The sequence below is a fragment of the Ammodytes marinus genome (assembly GCF_949987685.1).
Source record: "Ammodytes marinus genome assembly, chromosome: 4".
In the NCBI taxonomy this organism is placed as follows: Eukaryota; Metazoa; Chordata; class Actinopteri; order Uranoscopiformes; family Ammodytidae; genus Ammodytes; species Ammodytes marinus.
Window position 1 is genome coordinate 17,116,264 of NC_137233.1, and position 25,108 is coordinate 17,141,371.

General features: G+C 37.9%; 2 protein-coding genes across 5 annotated transcripts; both read right to left on the reverse strand.

Annotated features, from left to right (window-relative positions):
- Positions 1–2,302: 2,302 nt before the first annotated feature.
- Positions 2,303–9,337, reverse strand: il17rc (interleukin 17 receptor C). 4 transcript variants are annotated; one of them, XM_080025440.1, is made up of 15 exons: positions 9,265–9,337; positions 8,720–8,946; positions 8,128–8,374; positions 7,241–7,344; positions 6,993–7,107; positions 6,851–6,892; positions 6,629–6,747; positions 5,777–5,833; positions 5,518–5,593; positions 5,195–5,412; positions 4,884–4,937; positions 4,743–4,794; positions 4,516–4,611; positions 4,080–4,118; positions 2,303–3,990 (listed from the first exon to the last, which is right to left on the reverse strand). In XM_080025440.1, exons 2-15 carry the CDS (start codon positions 8,825–8,827, stop codon positions 3,362–3,364), a joined length of 1,956 nt encoding a protein of 651 aa, XP_079881566.1. In that variant the 5' UTR covers positions 8,828–8,946; positions 9,265–9,337; the 3' UTR covers positions 2,303–3,361. The 4 variants fall into 4 exon arrangements, with proteins under 4 accessions (XP_079881566.1, XP_079881568.1, XP_079881567.1 ...); XM_080025442.1 differs by having other exon boundaries at positions 8,720–8,962; positions 9,265–9,326; XM_080025441.1 differs by having other exon boundaries at positions 8,720–9,025; positions 9,265–9,326.
- A 1,650-nt stretch (positions 9,338–10,987) lies between these two features.
- LOC307249706 (inter-alpha-trypsin inhibitor heavy chain H3-like) lies at positions 10,988–24,635 on the reverse strand (the record flags this gene model as incomplete). Its single annotated transcript, XM_080026557.1, has 18 exons — positions 10,988–11,102; positions 11,189–11,273; positions 11,416–11,564; positions 12,214–12,382; positions 13,330–13,437; positions 18,208–18,428; positions 18,974–19,095; positions 19,182–19,361; positions 19,481–19,662; positions 19,903–20,013; positions 20,105–20,273; positions 20,363–20,479; positions 20,634–20,762; positions 20,970–21,080; positions 21,187–21,349; positions 21,590–21,694; positions 21,806–21,966; positions 24,564–24,635. 18 exons carry the CDS (start codon positions 24,633–24,635, stop codon positions 10,988–10,990), a joined length of 2,469 nt encoding a protein of 822 aa, XP_079882683.1.
- Between the last annotated feature and the right edge of the window lie 473 nt (positions 24,636–25,108).

Consider the following 25,108-nt stretch of genomic DNA (forward strand, 5'->3'; position numbering starts at 1 on the left):
AAGATGTCTAACAAACTAAAAAATTAACTTACTTTGTGGGCATTTACATGACTGCTAAAAATTGTTTACCTGCTGTTTAGAGTTTATACTGTTATGCTTCAGCTGTATACACTACAGTTCAAGAATGATTATAACATGATCTCAACTTTTTTATTTTTTTTTATTAACCTTTATTTATACAGGTAAAATCTCATTAAGACCCAGGGTCTCATTTACAAGACCCATTTAATGCCATGGTGTAGTTTTATAAAGAAAGTTAACCTTGGCTACAGTTGGTGGCTAGTCAACACACACAACCTTCAACAACTGTACATTCAGCACACTGATTTCATGATCACATAAATATTATAAAAACTGAAGATGTTGTTAAAATACGGCATTGATAAATAAATAAAAATGTAGTAAAACTAATAAAATGTTGCACTCTTAATTTATCTTAATTATTATTCAAATATGATTTATTGATGTACTCAAGATTGACTTTTTTGCTTTTTCATATAACCTTTTACCAACTTTTTTTTCAGTTTTGGTGCTTAAAGGTAGAGTCCGGGATTCTGGAGAACGCTTGTCGTCCAAATCCCTTTTTGTCAAAATCAGTGACTAAGTCTTGATCCACTACCTGACCTTATTCTGTGCGCGCTAAAAAACATCTGGTGTTAAAGACAAGGCTCTGTAAACTGGTATGTAAACAAAGGGGCCACGTAAGTAGCAACATGCCTGTTTGCCTGTGTATTAACACTGACTTTTCAAAGCACACAGTACGGACAGGTAGCAGATCGTGAGGAGATTTTCACTGATTTTGACAAAAAAAATATTTTGACAACAAGCATTCTTCAGAATCACTAACACCACCTTTTCCCTGGAATAGTGCTAAAACATTTTAATGAGTAGATCAACAGATTGCAAAATTACTGGTTCTCTCTCTTCCATATTATTATAAATTGAAAAGTCTATGGATGTTGGACTGTTTGGTTGGTAAAAATATGTCACCTAACAGTGAAATTATAATTGACTATGTTGTGATACTTTAAAGGTTTATTTAGTTATTAAGTTTAATTTTATTATTTTTTTACAATATAAGTATATATGTGTATTTTACACCAATTATAATACACTGACCTCTGCACTCAAAGGAACCCTCTGTATTGAAGCAGTAGCTGTTTGCAGGACAGATACCCATCTTGGTGCCACACTCATCAATGTCTAAAACAAATTAGAAAACATGTGACCAATAGTCTTATTTTATTCTTGTGCCATACGAGTATGATTTCCAGACTCAAACAATGAGCTCTGTTTACAGTACCTACACAGGTGTTATAATGGAGCATCCATCCTGCTTTGCATTCCTCACACTGGTCATTTTCTGGGCTTGAACACTTATTGCAGGAATGTGAACAGCTGTGCACCATAGCCATCAGACAACACAGCAAAGAAGCCTGCAGGAGGTCCCAATGAAGAATCCTCATACCCTCTCAGTCCAATCAGGTCCACCTAAGATCAAGTTGTGTATCTTATATATAATATAAAATACAACATCCAGGTTTGTTAAGCTAAACCATTAAAGTGCTTATTTCATACTTATTAATTGGTGCGCCCTGAAATGTGTCCTTTTCCCTTTTGAATACTTTACATTTTAAAGTTGGTTACTTATTGATTCTAATACTTATGTAGGCTAGACTTAGCCTACTACATATTTTGAATGCAGGACTTATATTTTTAATTTACAGAATTGCTACCTTTTATACAGTCGATGTTTTCTACAGAAAATCTCCCACCAATGTGAGGAAACGGAAAGAGTAACAGTTTCTCCAACAGCACTTTTTTAAATGACTGTTTAACAGACAAGGACAGAATTTCGGAGGATAAAGCGAATTTAGGCCTAATATTCTGAGCGTTCAATATGTCATTTATTACACATATTGAGCTAGATTTTAATGTCAGCTCACGGTAAAAACTGATATTTGAACAGTCAACGCTCCAAACACTTGAATGGAGCTTAAAAGAAAACAGTGCCATGTATTAAGGGATTTGTTTTTACCTCTTCAATGTCCGTCGACAGAGTTTAAACTTTGAAGTCTATGGCAAAGTTTAAATGCTGTAACGAGGCCGAGACGCGTGCGTTACACTGACTGTTGATTACAGACAAATAAACCAAACAGTCCGGGCGGGCGGAATGCATCAGCCTGGCAGCACCGCCCCTCCGGAGTGTAATGAAATGCTTAACAAGCGCAGGAACTGACACCAGCTTGCACCAATAAAATCCATCGCACTACACGTAGAGATGGCCAATCACAATCCCAGATCCCAAATAAGCACATTTATTTATAGACAAGGGTTGAGAGAGACTACAGTCTTACAGTAGGCCTACATAGATAGGCCTATAATTAGTCCATTGAATATAATCTTAAACATGTTCTCATTTAAAGAGTAAGTCTGGTCATATTCTATATTTGTATAATGTATGATCAGCAAATACCAGGAAAAGACTAAAAAAACATGAATTAATCTGCAGGCACAGGCTGATATCTTTTCCCCTGTGCCACAGACCTAAATTGTATATGGACACTATATAGCCTACAAAAGTGTTGTTGTTGTTGTCGTTATATTTAACATCTTCTGTAAGACGAAACAAATAAATGGTTTGGGGTTTGAAAACACCAGACAGGGAAGTATCGAGAGACAAACTACTAGCATATTTTTGTTTTTGGTCAATTCATGACATTACTTGACAATAACAACAAAATAGATGAAAGCCTTCCAGCCTTTAAAAGTGTCAAATGTTTATTAGTGGTTGAGGAAACGTTTTTATTTTCTATGGCTAGTGCCAATGGAGTAGGTTGGTCAATGGCTGATAATGCCGATATCACGTTGGTGTCTTTTTTTGTTTGTTTTTTGCATTTAAAAAATGTATAAAGATTTCATACTTATAACGAATGAGAAATAAAATTGAACTTGCGGTAAATGAACATGTATTAAATAAAAGTAGGCACAGAAAAATATTTGAAAAAAAAAGAATAGTCATTGTCTATTGCACTTTGCCTTCCCTGGCTCTGTGAAATATTGCCATAGGGGACTTCTGGATATCGATCCAGCAGTCTGTAATTATTAAATTAGAAACAGATACAAGGTACAGTAAATATTTAGGGATTTTTTTTTTTCAAGCGCTAATGTTGTTCCACAGCAGCAAATCAGTACTTTTTTATTGGCCTGCAACCGGAGTGTAGGTTAGGTATTGGCCATTTATCGTCCTGATAACTCGGCCGATGGAAAAATCGCTCGACCTATGATATTCATCTCTTCCACAATTTGGATGATCATGTCCTTCATATGCAAAGAGCAACAGTAATGTTCAGGATGACAATTATGGGTGCTTCAATGACTCGGTTTCCAAGCTTTTCTGGTCCCTCTCTGGCCTCCATCTCCATCTCCACCCTCTCCATGTCCTTCTACCAGACCCCCTCCCTGTCCCCCCCACAGTGAGCTCAGACAACAGGCCTTTGGACTGAGAGGGAAGCTGGAACAGGGGCAACCCCTGAAAAAGCTCTGGTAGTCTCTTTTCACTGCTCAGACGGGAGTCAAATTTCACCAGAATGAAACGCTCTGAAGCTCTGCCCAGCTGCTTGTCCGCTTGGATGAGGCACAGGGAGGCCGTGTACACATCAGTGTAGGGAGACAAAGTCTGAGGGAGACCCTTGCCTTCCCCCTTCGTCTTGATAGCTTCTGTTTGCCGATGGGTCCATTCCTCTGCTCGCTCCAAGGCTTTGCGGGTCAAGACGAGCACAACTCGACCGCCCACGTTTTTCAGCTCCAGCAGATGGGAGTGCAGCCATGGCAGAGGCCCCCGAGCGCACTGCTCCCTCCTGCTCCACTGGTCCACACACACACTGAAGCCCTGCTTACAGAGCAAGTAGCCCAGCTGAATTACTGACTCTGAAACACCATCATCCACATCTGGAGGGCTCAGCACCACCACATGACGCTTTCTGCCAACTAAGGAGACAGAAAGCAAGCGGATAAATGTCAGAGAGCTGGCTCCTAATGACCCTATGAGTTATTTATTACATGTAAAGAACACTTACTTTCTAAAAATCTGCCATGATGCCAGCTCCATACCCACTCTATAATGGACAGCAAATAAGTGAATATATCAGAGCAGGGTTTTATCAGAAATACAACACAAGGATTTTTATCACGTGGGTGCCACTAAAGATTGATTCGTTAACATGTGGGTAATATATTAATAATGGGCAGTGCAGAAATGTCCAGATCTTTTAAAAAAGATTTGACCTTTGAGGAAATTAATGGAGGCTTTGTGAGAAGTGCCTTAGGACATTAACAGTCAAGAGTCAAGTTGGATAATGCATATTTTATTGGTAACAAATTATATAGCAGAGAAATTAAGCACTGCTGTGTCTTCTTATTAAGTCTTCATGTGTGTATCTGGTATTCTTACATATTTAACACACTTAAAGCACACTAGAGAAGAAGTGAGAAGAAAAAATGAATCAGACTTACTCTTGACAAAGCCATGAAGGAGATAGAATATGAGCACAGCCAAGCAAATGAGCAGCATAACACCAACAACTAGGAGACTCCAGCGCCACCTGTCAGCTGCAAGTGTTACACAGCAAAACAAAACCCCATTGATACAAAAACAAAAACTGAAGAGACAGGTGCCTTATTTCAGCAAAATATGTCATGCAGCATTAGTTTCTGCAAGTAAAAAACGGTGTCGGACTCACTGTTTTTAAAACAGAATGGACCCAACTCAGATCCCATTCCTTTTATTTTCACCTGCACAGATACAGAAATGGGTTATTCTGGTTCAGTAACTATACAATGTAGTATATGACTCACAGGAGTAGGTCTTGCTAATACATTACCATCACACATGGTGAGAGCTCAAGGTGGATGTCTTCAAACACCCCTTTTTTTACCTGAAGAGAACACAATTATAAATTTGTTAAGGCGCTAAACCTCACTTATGCCCGCGGCTCAGTCATTATAAACACATGCTCTGCAGCCAGGCTTTATTCTAACCCACAAAACTTTATTTTTAATTGTGGCGGAGATCCCGTTGTTTTCGATGATACCAAAATATTTCTATTTTATGATGCATCCATAAAAACGTGGATATTTCCCTCAGTGTAAACATTATTTTACACACAAAACTAGGTTTTATAGTTTTTCTTACCCAGTGTCCCTTGCTGTTTTGTTTCCATGTGCCAGTCGCCAGCTGTTGTCTAAAGCCCTTCATCTCCCTGCAGCTGCTCTCCCTGAGACACGGCCACACTTCACCCTCCAGCCTGCAGGGGGCAGACAGGTTCCACATCAGCATGGTGTGGTTGTTGTTCATCTGACCCTGGCCCACAGACACTGAGACATTGTCCCATACATTCTTTTGGAAGAAATCTGAAAAAGACACAAAGGAAAACATCAGCATACCAATCTTAAACCTCCCTACCCTGTTAACTGACAGTGAAAAGAAAGTGGTGGCAACTACAAAGAGAAGCAGACCTTCAGAATTCTCCCCTCTGTTATTAAACGGGCAGAATTTAGAGCGTCTGGACATCTGACCATCTTCATCCCATACCTTAACACACACACACACACACACACACACACACACACACACACACACACACACACACACACACACACACACACACACACACACACACACACACACACACACAGAGTCATATGGTAGTCTACTGAATACACATCACTGTTGATATGTTAGCCAAAATAAATGATGATGTTTTAGTGGTGTTACCTGGAAACACATGCAGGAAGTCACAGAATACAGTGGAATGGTCGGGCTGCTCCATCTCTATAAAGTAATAATTAACACAACTTGGCTTTAATAATGTGGCTCCGCCCGCCTACCTACTTCCGCTCAAATTTCATTTTCCCTTCAGTGGTCAAATGAATCGATGATCTGGTAGAATCAGGATATCTGACAGCTGCAGTAACCAGCAAACTGGTAGATATAAGTTAAAACAATTATTCATTGTTTGAGTAAATTTTCATACTTAAATGCCAACGATTTACTGGTTCTAGTTGATCCTTTTTTGTTGTTGAATTAAAATGTTTACCTTTTTGACTGCTGATTTGATATTTTTCTCTTTTTACATTTTTATTTACAAAACAAAAAAATTAGATTAATTCATCTGCAGATGAATTAATAATTAGCTTATAAGTTATTTCACTTTTTTGATTTGTTTGGTTAAATTCAGTAATTTGCAATCTACATGCAACAGACAAATTTCCCAAAAATATTCTGTTAATAAAGTGAAATCAAATCAAGTCAGTAATGAAAATAATCATTATTGATATGAAAATATATGAAAATCCTGCTCATAAGTTAATGCATATAATAATAATGCAATAGGTGTAGTATAAAATACAAACATGCACAGGGAGCATTCTGCATAGTGAGTTCTTTCTTTTTGATATACTTTCAGTACATTTAGCTGATTTCATTTATTTACTTTAAGTAAAACATGACTTATTTACATTGTTTTATTTATACTTTCACTTTATCTGAAGCTGCAAAAACAAACAAAACGTACAAGAAAAAATTAAATAAATAAAAAAAAATCAGACACTGATATACAACACTGACCTGACATTTTCCATTCTGCTCATACTGGACACACATTGACGGGAGGCTTTTATTCCTGCCAGGAAACTGCAGCTCCAGACATTTAATTTTGTGGTTAATTTTGTATTGGGGTATTGGCACTGAATGGAGGGAAAGAGAAACTGGTTTATTTCTCCATAAAGATGCAAAACATTGCAAGGAAAGGAAATGCATGTATTAATGATAATGTGAGGGATCATTTACCATCACACTCTTTTACACGATCCTGCAGCTTCTGGGAGCACACTGAAGACGGACAATAAATATGTGTCAAACACAGTTGCCATACTTGGAATAGCCAAGTTAGGAGTTCATCAGGTGCTTTTAGTTACAACTCTCACTTTACCTTCATCTACTGAAGGAGCATCAACTTCTCCAATTTGCCGTGGTTGCTCAAACGAGTAAACAGACACTTTACTGCTGAAGGAAACCCCAGTTGGCTCAATTATCACCAAGGAAATCTGTAGAAGTCAACCAAACACACACACACACGCACACGCAGCCAGTTGATGAGATAGTGTAACTGGAAGTGAGTAGGCAGAATATCCCTATTGACAGAGCAAACTTTATTCCAGTATTGGGAGGCTACAGTACCTTTGCCGTTTTTTTCTGAGTAGGAGCTGCATGGTTAACCGTAAACTCCACCTTCTTGCATGCAGGCATGGCATTTACTTCTTTGTAACACACCGTCACAGACTCTGTTGCAACATAGAAAGTAGAACAAAGGGTTGGGCTTTGTAGTCATTGAAACAATTATATAAAATTGAAGTGTAAGAGCAGCACTTAAAACTTAAAAAACCTGCGTCTACCTGGTCATTTTAGTCTTAAAAGGGTATACTACCACTTCGATGTTCATACCAGTGTTTTTTAAGGTTTTAACCTACGAGCTGACTGTGCCGAATTTTTTTTTAGCCAGTTGTTTATTTCCAAGCAGATCATAAACTTATACTACTGTGACTTAATTATCATTTCAGCGAGTTTATCATTATCAAATCCAATATGATTCATTAACAATGGCAATAAAGCTTAATATCTTGTTTCCACAAAAGTCCAGCAACCTCTACACCAACACAAAACACAACTGGTAATGTTACATTATCCTTTTCACATCTTCCATGTTTGCTCATTCATTCTTTCGGGATTGATTTCTAAACATCTCACAACACGCTCTTTGGTAGCTGACTGTCAAAACTTGGATCTTGTTCAAAATAGTTTCCATTGCAATTGCCATGTGAGGATGATCTCAGACTTTTTTTTTTGTTCACTTTCATGGGTTGCCTATCACAAGCAAGTTCATTTTCAGGCATTACTGAAATCCAATTAAACCAAAAGGAAAATATTTCAAAACGTGGTTACTTTATGAGACGGTCAGTGGTTACATAGAATCCATTTGATGTATTGGTTAATGGATTTAGATATACAAAACATGTTCCTGTAATAACAAGGAATAACATGACAATGTGCTGTAGCATAGTTCATACCTTTTGGACTCCTCATCTCTTCATTATAATCCTTCTCGTCAAGCCCAGAGGGGTCTTCATCCTCAAAGACTTCATGCAAATGGATGTTGATGTCTATGTCTACATCTATGTCTATCACCAAACATAATTTACATGGTCCTCTATCTTTACAACAGAGTTTGAAATATGGCGTCAGGTTTTGGACATCCGCATGATTCTTTCCTTTGGTGAGAGGCATTTCATTCTCTATGGTGCAGTTAGAGAGACCCTAAGAAGGAAAAACAAATGACAACGCATGACGTCATATGTTTTCTGAATGCATCTGGATTGTAAATATTTTTACTTCATACTTCTATGGCGATGAATGTACATAAAAGAGCCTGTATTGTGACTAGCTGGCAGATGGTTGTAGCCCTTATGTCTGCTTTTAATTAAATGTTTGATAATAAAACACTTTGTGAGTGAAAAAAATGGAAATGAAAACGTCAGGGCAGGCTACACCAGTACAAAAAGGAAATTAAGGGTGATATCGGTCAACACAGAACCATGTGTAATGTACAGCAGCACAGGAAATGTATGTTTCAGTGTGTCCAAGGAGCATGCCCCACTGTACCTGTGAGCAGATGACTTTATCTCTGTCCAGAGAACAGGTTGATGTGCGTAGAGTCAGTAAGACACACCAAATGGACCATTTAAGAGGAAACATTTTGCATGTGAACATCCTAGTCCAACAGCATTTTTCTCCAAATATCTTTCCCCAGGAAAGAAATGAAAATCTTGTTTAACAAGTCCAGTTTCTTCCTCCCCATCGTGACTTCAGGTTAGAGATTCACTTGATGGCTGAAAACGAAACAAACTGTAAGGGCCAATAGAAGATTGTGATTGATACCTGGGTTTCACCTTTAGTTATGTGTGTGTCCTGTGGAAAAAAAGACATCTGTGTTCTCTGGCAGTTGTTTCTTCATAGGTTTCCTTTGAGTTGAACATGGAACAATTGCAAACACCACATTTTTCTATTTAATACTAAAAAAACTGACACAGACAGTTTTGTGGTGTACGACTAACTTCACAAATATTGGAGGATATTACTCTAACATTAGAAATCAGGCTGCATCAAGTTTCACTAGTTAGCATAGAAATAGCACCTGCGTTACTTACCGAGTTAAGTAATCATTGAGGAGTGGTTTTCCTCTCTACAGATCATTCTGCGGGACACCTTGTGAAAAGTGTTTGAGTCAACTGAAAAATGAGCCATACAGCAACGTCTAAGTCATGACTCAGGAGACGTCCCGCCCTATCTCCCTCCCACTCTCTCTCTCTCTCTCTCTCTCTCTCTCTCTCTCTTTCTCTCTCTCAGTGCAGTTGTCTCTGATTTATTCTCAGCAAAGAGCATAACATGTCAATGCAATATCCTGAAACTTCCTGCTCCCATTCCTGACTACAGCGTAATCAGCATGACCTATAGGTCAAAGTCCACAACTTTTGTTTTTATCTTAACAAGACTGCACCTTGAAGAGTGGCTTGAGGCAGCGTTGTACACAGAACTGTGTTTTTGAACCAGCACGGTTTCTCCGGCAACAACTGTGCCAAAGTCAGCTTTTACTTGTTAATAGGATTTGGCATAGATTTTTTTCACTTTCAGTAAACTGTGCCTTGACAAACAAGTTTGTCACCTCGGCTTGTAAGAATCCACATACCTTAAACATGAACAAATAATGCACCTTACTGAGGACAATCCCACATCACACAATGAAAAACAGCAGCTCAACTGGTTTGACCACATGTCGAGCTGAACACAGACCCCTGTCTGCCTTAAACTCACCAGAGTAAAAAAAACATCTTCTATTTACTCAAGCTCATTTCTACTTCAAGTGTGACTGTGTTGGGTCCTTTCCATTTAATTAAATTGTACATTCACTCTGCAATATGTTGCTGTAGTTTTTCCAGAATAAGATATAATCCTTTGTTTAAACTATACAAGCAGACAATGCAATGCATGATCAAATACTTCTAACATTTCTTTTTATTTTAGTAAAGTTCTTAAAGCAGGAACTTTTTTATTATTGTCATGTTTTTTTTGTATTGTGGTATTGCCAAAAAAAAAGGATTGAATAGTCTGCTGTGTAATATGATGTGTGACATTGTGCTTTCCTTTTATCGAGTGGAGAAAATTGCATCTAAATCTTTAGCAAAAACATCTTGAGCCTTTCCTTTCACATTTCATAAATGTAATGCCAGGCTGTAATAATGCTGCGATATATAAACAGTACGCTAACATTCCACTGCTTCCACTTTCAACGTTCTTACCGCAGAAACAGTCTCACACAGGGTTGCAGGTTACTTTTAAAGCATTCATTATGTATAAAGCACTAAGATGCTTAGCTTTAGGGCCGGCTATGATAAGAAGAGATTGCAGGATTCGTTGTTCTGTTATTTATTATGAATAAGAAAGAAATATACAATTTACATATTGCATAGTAGCATGTAACTATACAATGTAATATCATTTAAAAAAGTTGAATTTTTAATTACAAGGTTTTAACAGTAGACCTTGTAGTATTGATGCCAATTATTTCAAATCTGTGGATCGAGGTCAATTTGAAAGGGAATATGGTGCAGGGCTGTTGTGCTGTAGAACAAATGCCACTTTGAAGTCTTAATTTATTATGTTCACTTTAGAATAGCCTCTTTAATTTTTGAAGAATTATAGCAAAACAAGTATAACAGTGACACCATTGCCAAATCCCGAATATCAATGACTTAGGTTCTTAAAAGACAACTGAAAATCTAGGATACAATTGATTTGTTTATGTAGATGACAGATGGTACGTATTTTTCGATGACGAATCTGTGATTGCCTAATTATTCTTCAACATGGTTCTCAGAGTTGAGAAACAATAAAATCCTCCAGGGGCCTCTGCAACGCAGACTCAGCGGGCATGTGCCAGCAGTAGAGCGTTGGGGGAAATAAAATGCCGTAGTCAATGGCAACAGATCTACAAAAGGAAGACATAAATGTTCAATTATCCTTGAGTATCAGAGTTATAATAATCATGGCATTCTCAAACAGAACAAAATGTACCTGGTAACATCAATCTCCTGGTCTCCGATCTTAAGCTTTGTTGAGGGCGCTTGCTGCACCACCTTATAAACTGCAGGTTTAAGAGCTGGACACACAGAGGACAAGCAATAACACTAGAGCTAATAGACACAGCACAAAATATTTGTTTCTATCAATGAGTCATTTCTCCATCAATATATTGCTGACTTGATGTTAAATCAAAAAACAAATCCAGCCTTTTCACCTACCTAGAATTCCTGTGAGGTTGTTGTCGGATGGCCGCTGTCTTAAAACTGGCCAGAGGTATTTTTGTTGATTATCATTATAAATTAAGATGACCATGCGTGTGTCTCCAACCGCAACATCTATTTCCTTGTCCCGCTGAATCACTGTCAAACTGGGAAAAAATGAATTATGTCTCAGCATTCTTTTGGACTCTTTTTTTAAAAGGCCCTGCACACACACACACACACACACACACACACACACACACACACACACACACACACACACACACACACACACACACACACACACACACACACACACACACACACACACACACACACACACACACACACACACACACACACTTTTTCCATTTAATTTATCTTGGCTGATTACAACACTGCTCATGCATAACAAGTGCAAAGCTACTCTGTGCATTATGGGAGTTCATCAGACTCAATTCACCCATAAGAATGATAAGGGTGTAAATGATCTCAACCTGGCAGGAGCAAAATGTCAATCAAAAATAAGTCAGCACTTTTAAACACACATTCAGGGGTATTATAGTTCAAAACAAATCAAATCACCTGTGTGGCTTTACAACAGGGTGTGCAGGGGCATTTAAAGGGAGTTGTAAATAGACATTTGAACATCATCAGTGACATGTTTTATTTTTTCTTGTAGAAAGTTAGTGGGAAGATTTACTGTATGCCACTGTCAAATCTGCTCATCAAATATGAAGCTCTCACCAGCAGCCAGTCAGCACAAAGACTGGAAACAGTAAGAAACAGTTACATTCAATTAGACTGCAAAGTCACCTTCCAACTGTGATGGGATCCTGTCCAGTGTGCTGAGTCACTGTCTGTCCCTCTCGGATTGTGATTCCATTGGTGTCAATCTCGACATGCTGGTCAGCCTCGAAGTGGATGATGATCCTTCTGAAGCCCCCGTTTACTACTGAATCCAGCTCACCATTCACGTACAGCTCTATTACAAATTAAAACAAAAGCAACTTGATGCCACACTTCAGTTGTAGAGAACTAATGGAGCGTAGCGTTAGTTCAGGCAGGATACAGAGTCAAGCCGGCTGTCAAACTCTGTACGTCAGCTGACAGCCAGTTTCTGCTTCTAGCATCCCATTGGCCATCCACTCAAAGTGGCGCCTCATTTAAGCTGCTAGTCTGCCTACTGGTGCTGCTTCCTCTGCAAGCTCTTGCAACCCACCTCCACCCCACCACGTCCTTGTTTACTGTATTTGTCTATCAATGTCATTTCTGTTGTCATTGACGCTTGTTCTGTTCTGAACCCTAGTGGGTCCTTGCTGCAGATCTCTACACGTTTCGGTGTATACTGCAAAGTATTCTGCTAATTAAAATAAACTTCTATTTTGACTAAAGTATCCCTGCCTAAACTCAGATTATTTAGGTTAGTAAAAAAAGAACAAAACAAAGGGTACTCAATCAGATTCAGGCAGACAAGCTGTTGTGAGATGAAAAATGGGAAATCAAAAAGACACAACAAAATATGTGCTATTTCATTCAAATGTGGGAACTTTTCTCTAGACCTACTCTTTGCATTTCTATGAAACAATGGACCTCTGTAGGCCTGCGGCTCAAACAGTTTCTTCAACAAAACCATCTGAGATGTTTAGCAGGGAAATGTGTCAATGGTGGAATCGTTAAACATTGGAAAATTGACAAGGAGCAGCACCTCTAGACACTGCTTTTTAAAAGGGATCACAAGCCATAAGGGTTGGTTTAATCATCAACATTAATACACTTGTAAGTATAGGCTACAGCAAAATAAAATAAAAAATAGACAGTTTTATATTACACTTAGAGAACAAAAGTCAAAATAATAGGGATTTATTGATAAGGCTGTTTAAGGTTTTGAGGGGAAATAGTGATGGAGAAAAGAAGAGGAGTATTACTGACCTCTGCTGGGATGGTGTAGTAGTTTAAGGTGGGCATTTCCAGTGACGTCAAAGCATAGTGGAAGAGACAAATCCTCGGTTTTTAGCAAAAATCTGTGAATGGGAGAAGCTGCAGAGGAACACAGAGGCAAAGAGACACGCAGAGTCACACAGCAGTGGTGCCTTCCTACAGTGGTGATCAGTACATGAATATGTAAAACTTCACAGGCATTATCAAACAATGTATTTGAAGATCATTTGAGATTTATATTTACATGTGTATCTATGACACTGATGTGAAAGAATGAAGGACACGTTCAACATATCTCCAAATATCTTTTACTACTTATTTATGGTGGCAGAGCTTTTATATACTATCTATGTGGCAGAGGTCATAGTTATGGAGCAAACCTGTCTAAAAGTTTTGAAACAGGGACATGTTTTAAATCAATTTTAATTTTGTTCTGACACATTGTTGTATATTGTTTGGACTTAATTAGCCTTTTTTGTGTTTTTAAGTGTAGTACTTTACTAATTAACAAACCCAATTATTAACTATGGGAGGGAACAGGGCCAAACCATAAGAGAAACGGGGTGATATTCAAGATTCAAGATTACTTTATTTTGTCCCGAAGGAGATTTGTCTTAGACGTACAGACTGCTGCATAACACATAACACAACAAGACAGTAGAAAAATAGAATACTATATAGAAAAATACAGTGCCTAGCACACAAGTGCTGACAGTGCAATGATAAAGTGCATACATACATACAGACAGACATACATACATACATACATACATACATACATACATACATACATACATACAGATCTACAAATGGCATTCTACTAACGGCCTGAGTTCAACAGAGTAACGGATAGTGGAATGAATGAAAATTTATACCTGTTCAAATATCTTTTCTTGCATTTAACTGGGACTCTGTACCGTCTGCCTGAGGGTAGCAGGTCGTACTCAGAATGTAAGACATGAGAGGGGTCTGCAATTATTTTCCTAGCCTGTCTAAGTACTGTTTCCTCAAATATTGCTTGGAGAGTGGGGTGCTCCCTCACTCCCATCACTTTCAATGCTGTGAGAACCAATCTGTTGATTTGAGTCTTCCACTTCACAGTTAAATTACCAAACCAAACAGAGATTGCATAGCGAATTATACTTTCGATCACCGAACGATAGAAAAGCAGCATCACCTTCCTTTGGACACCAAACACCCTGAGCCTTCGTAGAAAGTGAAGTCGCTGCTGGATCCTAGAGCACACACTATTTACATGAACACTCCAGGATAAGTTATTGTCAATATGCACGCCCAAGTATTTGTACGAATCAACCTGAGCAATGTTAGCATCTTGAATAAGTAACAGAGTGTGGTCCCCCACATGACCTGGGTCAAACACCATTTCTTCAGTTTTTTTTGTGTTAACTGTGAGGTGATGGTCCTCACACCACCGTACAAAGTTGTTTACCTCCTGCTTATAAACAAGGGTGTTCGTATCATTATCCATAAGACACAGAATGGCAGTGTCATCCGAGAATTTAATAAAAGAGACACTAGGATGCCTACTGATGCAGTCATTAGTATATACTGTGAATAAGGGAGGAGAACTTACACACCCTTGAGGAACACCTGTACTTATTACTTTTGACTGGGATGTTGTCTGGTTCACTCTAACCTGTTGGGTCCTGTTAGTTAAAAAAGAGTGATACCATCTGATGATATATGGATTAACAGACATCTCTAGCTTAATGTATTTGTGCTAAACTAAGTGATGCTATAATGCCTGATACAGTTAAAGATGGATCAACTGGCCGAGGTGAATCCCTTTCCAGACCTCAACAACATACCTAGCCTCTACATATGTGAGTTAAAAATGTCTTTATGATGCTTTTCTTGCCAATCTTTTTCAGCTCTGTAACAGAAACAGTCAGATTCTATATAAAATATTCAGTCGATTACATCTATCAGATACTTTACCAATAGAAGCAGAAGTAGGCCTAGTAGTAGTAGTAGAAGACACAATGGTGGGTGGGTGAATCATGTCCATGTCCAGGTCAAAATAGTCTATTGTACAGATACCAAACAAAAAAGGTAGGATGAAATTTAAGGAATTTCTCTGATCCGAGCACAAATCTGAGGTTTGTGGTAATAAAGCTGATAAACTCATGTTAGATAAGACCAACTCTCCTAATGTTGATGAATACAATTTGTTTATAAAACACATTCAAATTTGAATTGCCTTTGTGCATTTAGATATGCAGTAATACATTCTTTTTTAGATATAAATTGAAATTGCATTTTGGTAGGCATCAATTAGTTATATTAGGATTTTCTTTTGAAATCTACTTACATGTTACTTTTTGTTTGTAATTAAAATTGTATTTAATTTTAACAAAGCATTGCACTGAGAGATATACATTAAAAACATTATGTTATCAATGAATTAACAGTGGATTTGTCATGTCAGAATTGTGCAGACGTGTATATATGTTATACCCCGAAATGAATATTGGCTTCCATCTGGAAAAGATGTACAGTATTTATTTACTTTAAAAAACAAATTAGCTTCTAGTTGGCCAAAAGATGAATGAAAAAGAATGTATTCCTGAGGTAATACAACTGGGAAGAGATCCGCCTACTCACTTAAACACAAAAGAAGGGCAAACTGCGCTGAGCTACCAAACTTTGTGGGTGTGTTGGCACAATCTTGTTTGTGGATACCGTGTTAAAACGGTGCAGATTGTGGGTGCTATTTCTCTGCAAATCATGGCACTATTAGGTCATAATTAAGTAATAATTCAAAAAATTTGTATGTATTTGATATTTCTACTACAAATCTTCAAGTTTAAAATATGATTAATATAATAATGCAGTTTTAATCCTAAACAGGGTTTGTAACCTAACCCTCCAAAGCCCTTTTCACACATAGGTTCCAGCAAATTACTGGTATTACATTCTTGCACATTGCCTGCACCACTATTGATTTTCACTGTAGCTTATTCCTGCATATTACCCTATCACTCTTTTTCACACGTGACATGGGCCTGTGTCCACCAAACATGCTTTTTAAAGGCGGAGCGCTCCTCCCGCTCTTTTGGCCGCGCTATATGTAGTTGAAACAGTGCAGATGTGTGTCAAAGTCATACCAGGGGGGCCTCCAACACCATGACGAATGTCCATGAGCCGGTTATTTGGTCTTACTGAGGAATTAACAAGATGATAACAGGAAATTACAAAACAGTAGTTAGTTTAGCTTTTTTTATGATGTTGTTTGTAAATTACCTACACCCTCATATTAGTTAGTACCAAACTCAATAATTAACTGTACAATAAAGGGTTTAAAGAACCTTGTTACAAGTTTTACAGTGCCTTGCATTAGGATAACACTAAGTGTGTTGGACAAATTCCTCAATATCATCTGTGGTATGTAATTATAGACTCATTTTAGATACGATGCTACTCATTACACTGCATGTTCACAAATGCCTATATGAAACAGAGCTTGCCTTGGGCATATTTCAGCAACCCTATCAGGAAATCTGAACAAGCACTGGAAATCAATCACAGTGAAATACTTATGGTATAGTCGTATTGCAAAAGTGCGGAATCCATGGTATACCTCTAGCAGGGGGGGAATATTGTAGCCCTAAGAAAAAGATGATAAAATGACATTACGATGCAGTTATTAACCTTGAAATACATGCATATAGTGTGTTGCTAAAACAAATTTAAAATCTAAGTGGCATTGTGCATTTAGACATTAATTGTATAAAACACTTTTAGATATAAATTGGTCATTTGGCAACACATCAATTAGTTCTATTAGAATAAGAAAATATTTATTTGAATGTAACTTTTCTTGTTGTGTTTCAAAATTGTATTTACAGAATGTAAAAAAAGCAATGTACTCAGAGTAAAAATAAATACATTGTATTATCAATTAAATAACAGTGTATCTGTAATGTCAGACTGGTGCAAATGTGTGCATAGGTCATACAGTACCTGGCATTAAAGCAGCGTCTGTGAAAGATTGATGACAAAAAATAGAGCTATCTATTAACTTTAAACTACTATTTAAAACAATTGTGCATTCAGACATTAATTGATGGAACTTTTTCAGATATAAACTGGTAATTTGACAAAGCCTCAATTAGTTCTATTAGAATAATTAAAACATTTGTTTGAATGTAACGTTTTGGTTATCATTCAAATTGTAGAGTAAAAATAAATACTGCTGTGTTTCTCTGCGGCCTCGTGCCTACGACCGAATCACAGCAGTGCTGATATAGAGCGACAACATGCTCCCTCTCGTGTGCTATTGCTTAAATAAATATGAATGTATCTGTAATGTTAGAACGGTGCAGATGTGTGCATATGACATACAGTACCTGGCATTGAAGCAGCAACTGGAAAAGATTGATGACAAAACATACAGTTATCTATTTACTTTAAACTACTATATAGTTGTTGACAAGTTAGCCTTTGGACCAATTGTGTACGGTGTCAGCGTTTCCTTTTTCATGACCATAATTCATTTCTATCAACGGTCTACTGTTGTTGAATGACACTTAAAAGTATTAGCAATTCATGTTAATTGTATAGTTAGTTTTGATTAGTTATCAATTATGTTTCATTTGGAAACAAATAGTTTAATCAATCAGTTGATCAATCAATTCATTATTGTTAATGAATTAAGTGGACTTCATACATAAATACTTATGTGCAGCTCCACACCCACTCTTGAAATGAAATGTATCAATACAAGTACCTCCCATAAACTGTATAGTTAATGTAAAAAAACAATAACTGTATCCAACTGACACCACATCATGGACGTGTGCCTTACATTGCGCAAAAAAAAAAATTATACACATTTTCGTTGCTCACCCATAAAACCTCGTGTCCTAGACGAGTGTTGACGATTCCTAACACCGTGTCTCCTTGGCTGTGGTGTTTCACCTTCTTTGGGTTTATGGAGCACATCTGTGTCCTCCCCCAGCGGCTTGGTGACCACCATGGATGTGTGTGGGGTCACAAAGTTGTACTTCAGTGACAACTCCAAGGCCTCTTTCTTCGCATTCTCCTTTTTGGGTCCAGACAACTGCAGCCTGTGTCACACATGATGTCCATATGTTTTAAATAAGATACTTAACGATGATAAAGTAATGTTTTGGCTAACACGATCTGTTAATTCTATTTTTAGGTTGTCTCCTCAGAAGCTGTTAAATATTGGTTGATCAATATTTTTATCATTAGCATTAATTTTGCTTTATAAAAATTATTCTGATTAGATTTTTGAGCAGTAAATCTGCCAACCCCTCAGCATTATAACTGCATATACCACGTAGCAACAGTAACTTAGGAGGATAAGAGCACTGTTTTTGATAATCAATTGAATCATTGAAGTCACATACAAAATGCTAAACATTCTCTGGTTCAAGCTTCTCAAATCGTCAGATTTACTTTATTTCACCGGATTTCAAATTTTTATCTGTTGGGGTTTTCAAAGACATCGCCTTGGGCTCTGATATTTTCATTTTTCCTTTTTATTTTATTTATTAGACTCAATAATAAATTGATTCAATAGAAATAGTATTGCAGTCTTTCCATAAAAAATGAATTATAAACTAAAGGAGGTCGGTGTCAAACTTACTCTTTCTCCAGCAGCTGTTTGACTGTGAGGTAGGCCCAAACCCTCTGGATGTGGCCATCAGTCGCTGTTCCAGTGGACTCCACGGTGCCGTTTGTGTCAGAAAATACCATCTTTCTATTCCTCTGGCATAGTCCAAATGAAATGTCATGTCAGTCAGTGCACACAGGGACTTTAACTCATGTTTTGGAGGATTACATCTGATTCTTACCGAAATGGCCACAACTTGTGGAGAGAAAGTTTCAATGTCATTGTCAGTGATCTGACCGGCCACCACAATTTCCGAGCCATTATAATACTGGCTGAAGTTACTTTGGGTTACATTGGTGCCCCCCTCATAGATCATTGTCACATCTATCAACAGAGGAGTGGCCACCTCTTCATAGAAACCCTGTTGAAGCACAGTATGGAAAATGCATTAATGTTGAATGTCTCTTCAAAGTCAAATAATTATTTTATGAAAGTGTAGCAAATCTATAATGTGAAGTAAGTGCTACTGATTTAAAGTACCTCCAGCTGTAAATCAGCATCAGAGTCTTCATAAATTCGTCGTGCCACACCATTGTTCTGCAAGGACATCTTCTCAAGGAACTCAAAGTTTACGTCAAAACCAAAACCAAGACAGTAGAGAGGGAATTTGCCAGCAATAGCCGCTCTTACATTTGACTGTATTTCTTTGGGATCTCTAACCCCTGCAAAGAAACCAGACATTGGTGGTTTTCAACAGAAAAATTAGCTTATACACAGTAACAATGTTCCTGTGAAAAGTTACAGTGTGCACATGAACACATTTTAAGCAATTAATTGTTAAATATGTTGTTGTTGGTTTATTTAAATATCCATGATCTTGTGTTGTTAGGGGTGTTATAGTTATTTCTTAAGTATGTGTGCATGCACATGTGTGAGTGTGTGTGTGCGTGTCTTATTGTAACCTGATGTCGGGTCTCCATCGGTGAGAAGTATAAGGATGGAGGCTGAACCGTCCCTGTGATGTACATTCAGCATGTCTGCTCCTTCCAGCACTGCTTTATTAATGTCTGTGGCTGAAATGAACCGAAAACGGGTTTCATTGATGTCGTCCTGCTGTCAAACGTTAACATCCCTAGATAAAATATTATTTATGAAAAACCTCACATGCTCTTGGTTCAATAGCCTGTGCAAATTCTTTGGCACTACTCAGGTTTTCTTGGGTGGCCTGAACAAGTTCTCGTTTCCAGTGAAGAATGCTGCTGTCGAAAGTGATGATACCAAAGAAGTCATCTTCAGCCAGGTCGTTCAAAATACGGATTAATGCAATACGGGTCTGGGGAAAAAACATCATAGACACATTGAAACAGTGCAGAAGAAAACTAAAACTAAAAAAATGTTTTTGATTATTTAAAAAAATTGTACCTGTTCCATTTTTTTGCCGTGCATTGAGCCACTGCGATCAATAACAAAGATGACATTTTTGGGTATGTGGAGAAGATTAGATGGAGCAAAGTGATGAACAAAGTACCCATCTGACGTCTTGGGAGGGGGAAGAAGAAGGTTTGTTGTTGAGAAGAAAGATATTTTGAAAAGGCAAGGGAAGATAAAACAAACATTCACATGGTTGGGGTATTTATTTTAAGGTCTTCCTTAGTTAAGGAAGGAAGTTCCAAGAAGGTAAATTGTGCCGTACCATGATTTCTCCCAGTGAGGTGTCCCTGTTGACATCATAAACAATAACCAGATCTCCATTCATACCCTCATCTCCACAGCTGTCACATGTTTTCTGTTGGTCTTCTGTCGGGTAGAAATAAACCCAGGCCTGGGAACATAATGAATCAGGTGTAATATGTGGTGTATAAAAATGTATGAAGGATACTAAGAGAAGTGCACAGGGATGAGCAATGAGACTGAAGTCTGTCTAGTGCCTGTATGTACTGTATAGTTGAACAGTTAAATAATAATATAGCATAATATAGCAATCAGCTAAAGTTAAACAAAGATTAGGAAACCACTGCAAGCTGTATACCTGATTGTCTGCTTGTGTTTTGGTGATGGCATTGGCCAGGGCTTTGGTGCTTAGTCCTCCTTTAATGTCTATAACATTTATGCCAGCTTTCTCATTAATGTACACATCAACCTGTCGTTAAAAAGAAAACAGAAAGTTCAGACCCTGGAAGACATTATTACACAGGCATTGTTTTTATTGAAAGACCACTGAATAGGAACCAACAGTAGAGACACACCTTGAAGTCTCTGACAGGCTGCATGGGCCGGGCATGGATTTGCAGCTCATACTTGCCAAGCCTGCGTTTCAGCAGTTCCTCATATGTTAGTTCAAATGTGACCTTTTTGTGAGCAGCCACAGTCACAGAGGTCTTAAATTCCTCCAGGGTTCTCCCTACAGAACTGCAACAGAGACAATAATCATTGCCTACAGATGACCCATCATCACAGGTTATGTATTGCCTTAGTCAGGTTGTGAGTTGAGAGTAGTTCAATGGCAGCATTTTTTTTGCAAGAAGAATTTTTTTTCTTTGTCTCTACTCTTATCCTGAAGTACACAGTACATGATTTTACAACATAAAATACACTTTTCTGAAAGCCTGGCATAAGCCTGGCAATAAATGGATCCATTAATACATGTACCTGACAATCCCGGCGCTTTCACCACGGGACACCGCCTCAGTGTACTGCTGCTGTGCGGCCTCCTTAGCTTTCACAACACCATCGTATGGCTGGCCATCTATAAACCTGAAGACCAAGGGAAAGTTTTATTTTGAGTGTTCCATGGTTTTATTTTTCACGATTCTTTACTTAATTATTTGCGTGCACATTCCTGTAAATGTTCAATGCTTCACACACATTCGGAATTTAGAGATGAAGGCGTTCTTGGGAATCCGTACTTCAAACTCTATTTCCCTTGGTGCGTCCACACGATTGGCAACGCGGCTTGTGATGACAGTGGTGGCATAACGACTGGTCACTGTTGAGTTGATGTGAAAGCTGTAGATGTCCCAGTCGTCCTGAGCAAATACAGGGGGCACATTTAAACGATAATGCAGTAACTTATTTTTCCATAACATGATACAAATTCTAAACTAATAACATAATAACTTTTTGCCCATAATGTAATGCGTTATTAGCCTCTGAATGGCAGGTTGTTACATCATTGTAAGGGTTTTTAAAATATCCTTTAAAATTGTAATAGCTGGATCCAATAATGTAGGGGAGAACGGGGTAAGTAGGCACACGTTTTACTCTAGTGAGAATTGCTTATCACCTAAACATCTTTCAATAGTCATTCCTACATTACATTGAAGCTTAAGGTGTTGGCTTGAAATATGTACCCCTCACTTTTTCTATCTTATTGTAATAAAGAAGAAATTAATCATCAAAGACACCCTTACACATTGTGACAACCAACCCCATCAAGGGGTCGGTTGTCAAACACTATGGGGTTGTTTGTCACAATGTTATCTTAATGGGAATAATCTTAAAAAGAAGGCAAGAAAGTAGAACTAAATTTGAAAGTTTAATTGCATTGTCAAGTTGACAAATAGGCCTACATAACTTACTGTAGCCTTGGCAGCTGGTCTAGTTTGGGATACACTGGGTTGTTTTGATTTTGTTGCCCTTTTTTCTTTTGCATGCTAGCTGCCTTTTCCTGCTCTATTCTTTCCTTCTCTGGGGTGTCAGTGAGGATACAGCTTAACAATTTATTTCGTTATTGGGTTCCTTTTCTGGCTGCAGCCTTGAGATAACATGTGACAACCAACCCCCCAAAAAATGTGACGACCAACCCCAACTTGAATTTCTTGCTAGCATCAAGGCCAACAACCATCTGACAACTAATTAGCTTGCTAACCACAATCTAAAATATAGTTTACCCTTCACACTTTGTATGGGTAACAAGTGTTTTGTTATAAACCCATTGTGTAAAAGCCTAGAAGAAAAATACTGAGGAGCTAAATATTTTCAATTTGACATGAAAAACACTAACAGTCGTCTCACTTCAAATTCAGCAGTCTAACTCCAAGGAAGACTATGTAGGTGACCTCTGATCCCAATTCTGGATATTTACATACCAAAATTTTGCAGACAGCGCCTTCTGGTTCAGAGATATAACGATTGTGACAACCAACCCGTGTGACAAATTACCCCGTTCTCCCCTACTCATATCACTTAATTTAAGTTGTATTTATTGGCTACAAAGTTTCCTATATCTTAAATATTGCCTTTTTCAAATACCTGCTAAAAGTCCTGACCACACAAACATCCCTACCACCTAAAGTAATTAGATTATTGGTTCAGAAATGTAATAACTTAATTGGAAAGTTACTTCACTTCCCGCTTTCACGACACAATTTTTTTTTTAATTATTGATTATTATTGGCAGTTATTGCATTATCTGCAGTTATACATTATTGGCTGCTATGTTGTTCTGGCTGCTGACAACCAACTGACCAAAGATCAGATAGTGGTACAAAAAAATAATAATTATAAAAATAGTGGGTGGTATCAGTCAAATCTTATTGGTCCAACTGCCTAAACACCCCATTCTTGTTATTGTACATCCAGTGACATGATATGGACACCCACACTCCCACCATTTCACAACCCTACTGTTAACTAGTCCCTGTGAACCTTTTAACTTGAGATCAACATGATGGGAACCAGCTTTTTTTCCAAAAAGGGAGTTCAGTCCTCCCTTACATCACATAAAATAACATGTTTTTTTATGTTCCTTAAGAGGACATAACATTGTTGAGTTATTGTTGACAATAATTTCCTAGAGTTTTACCATAACCATACCATTGCCAAATACCAAGTCTTAACTCTTAAATTGTTCCAGTTTAATGTGTCTTTGTCCCCCACAAGGATAATCCAGGTACAATCAAACACACAGGCAAACACACACATACTGCAGGAAGAGGGCCAGCAAGTCAAACTGCACTTGTTTATCAGAGTGAAAATTCAACGTGTTGCTGACACAGAATTCAAGTTAACCTCTGGTGCATCTCTAAAAAAAAACTCCTTAATAGACTCCTAAAGCCATTTTACGTACATTGAGAATTGATATGTTTATAAAAATAACATGAATATTTTTTTCCCCAGATTTTTTTATCACTTTTCTAAAATGTAATTTTGCTCTCCCCTGTTACTTAGGCCACTGCAGGCCACATTAATACATTAATTAAGATTACGAAGCCATTTGCATGAACACATCCTCAACAGTTGTATAATGAAAAACCCAAATGTCCGTAAAAACAGTACTAGATAAAGTACTGTGCAAACGTTCAAGGGAGGTGGGGGAAGAAAAATGCTGTCAACTAAGAATGCTTTCAAAAACGGAAGTTTTAATGAGAAGAGTAGATGGCTGTACCTGGGTCCCACTGGTTTCTGCCACTTCTGGGCTGATGGATTGAGATTTTTCTTCTGTTCAGCTTTCTCTTCTCTTTCACTGAACTTTGTTCATTTATAAAAATCAACTATTATAACTATAAATTCTTATGTTACAGCATTTTTCGAACCTGCCTAAAACGTTTGCACAGTATTGTATTTCAATTGATTCAGTTTCTTTGCAGTGTGTTGGTCTGTCTTTCAGGTTTTCTAATCCTACCTTGACTGGTAGTGTGGTAACCGAAGCCAGCAGCAGCCCACAGAGGGCGATTCGCACTGCAGTTCTCTCCATGATAGCTCCCACCAGAGTGCAATCAAGGCAGCTGAAACAGTCTTTTGTACTCAAACAGTAAAGGGCAGCATTGATTTTCTCTAACACTCCTCTTTCAACAACTCTCTCACTTGTATACGTGACAAAAACTCTAGAATAAAAACACACAGCCACTCATTTTCGTACTTTGCATACTTGGAATCAACCCCCATAGCAACGTCATAAATCAGAAGAAATGTATTGTAGTATCTAACGTTATGACACATTCTAAGATTACTGTTTAATCAAGAGATTGCTTGATTACATACAGAATTAACTATAAGGATAGGCAGGAAGATTGTCCCCTCGTGTGTGCAGTAGAGCTAGGAATTAATGTGAATTGTTAAGATTAGAAGTCTGCATGTAAATGATCATTAAATCACGTTTAGTCCGTGTATCTGCTTAGAGACAGATAGAAAGGATTTCAATGTCCTATTGTACGGCAAGGCTCGGTC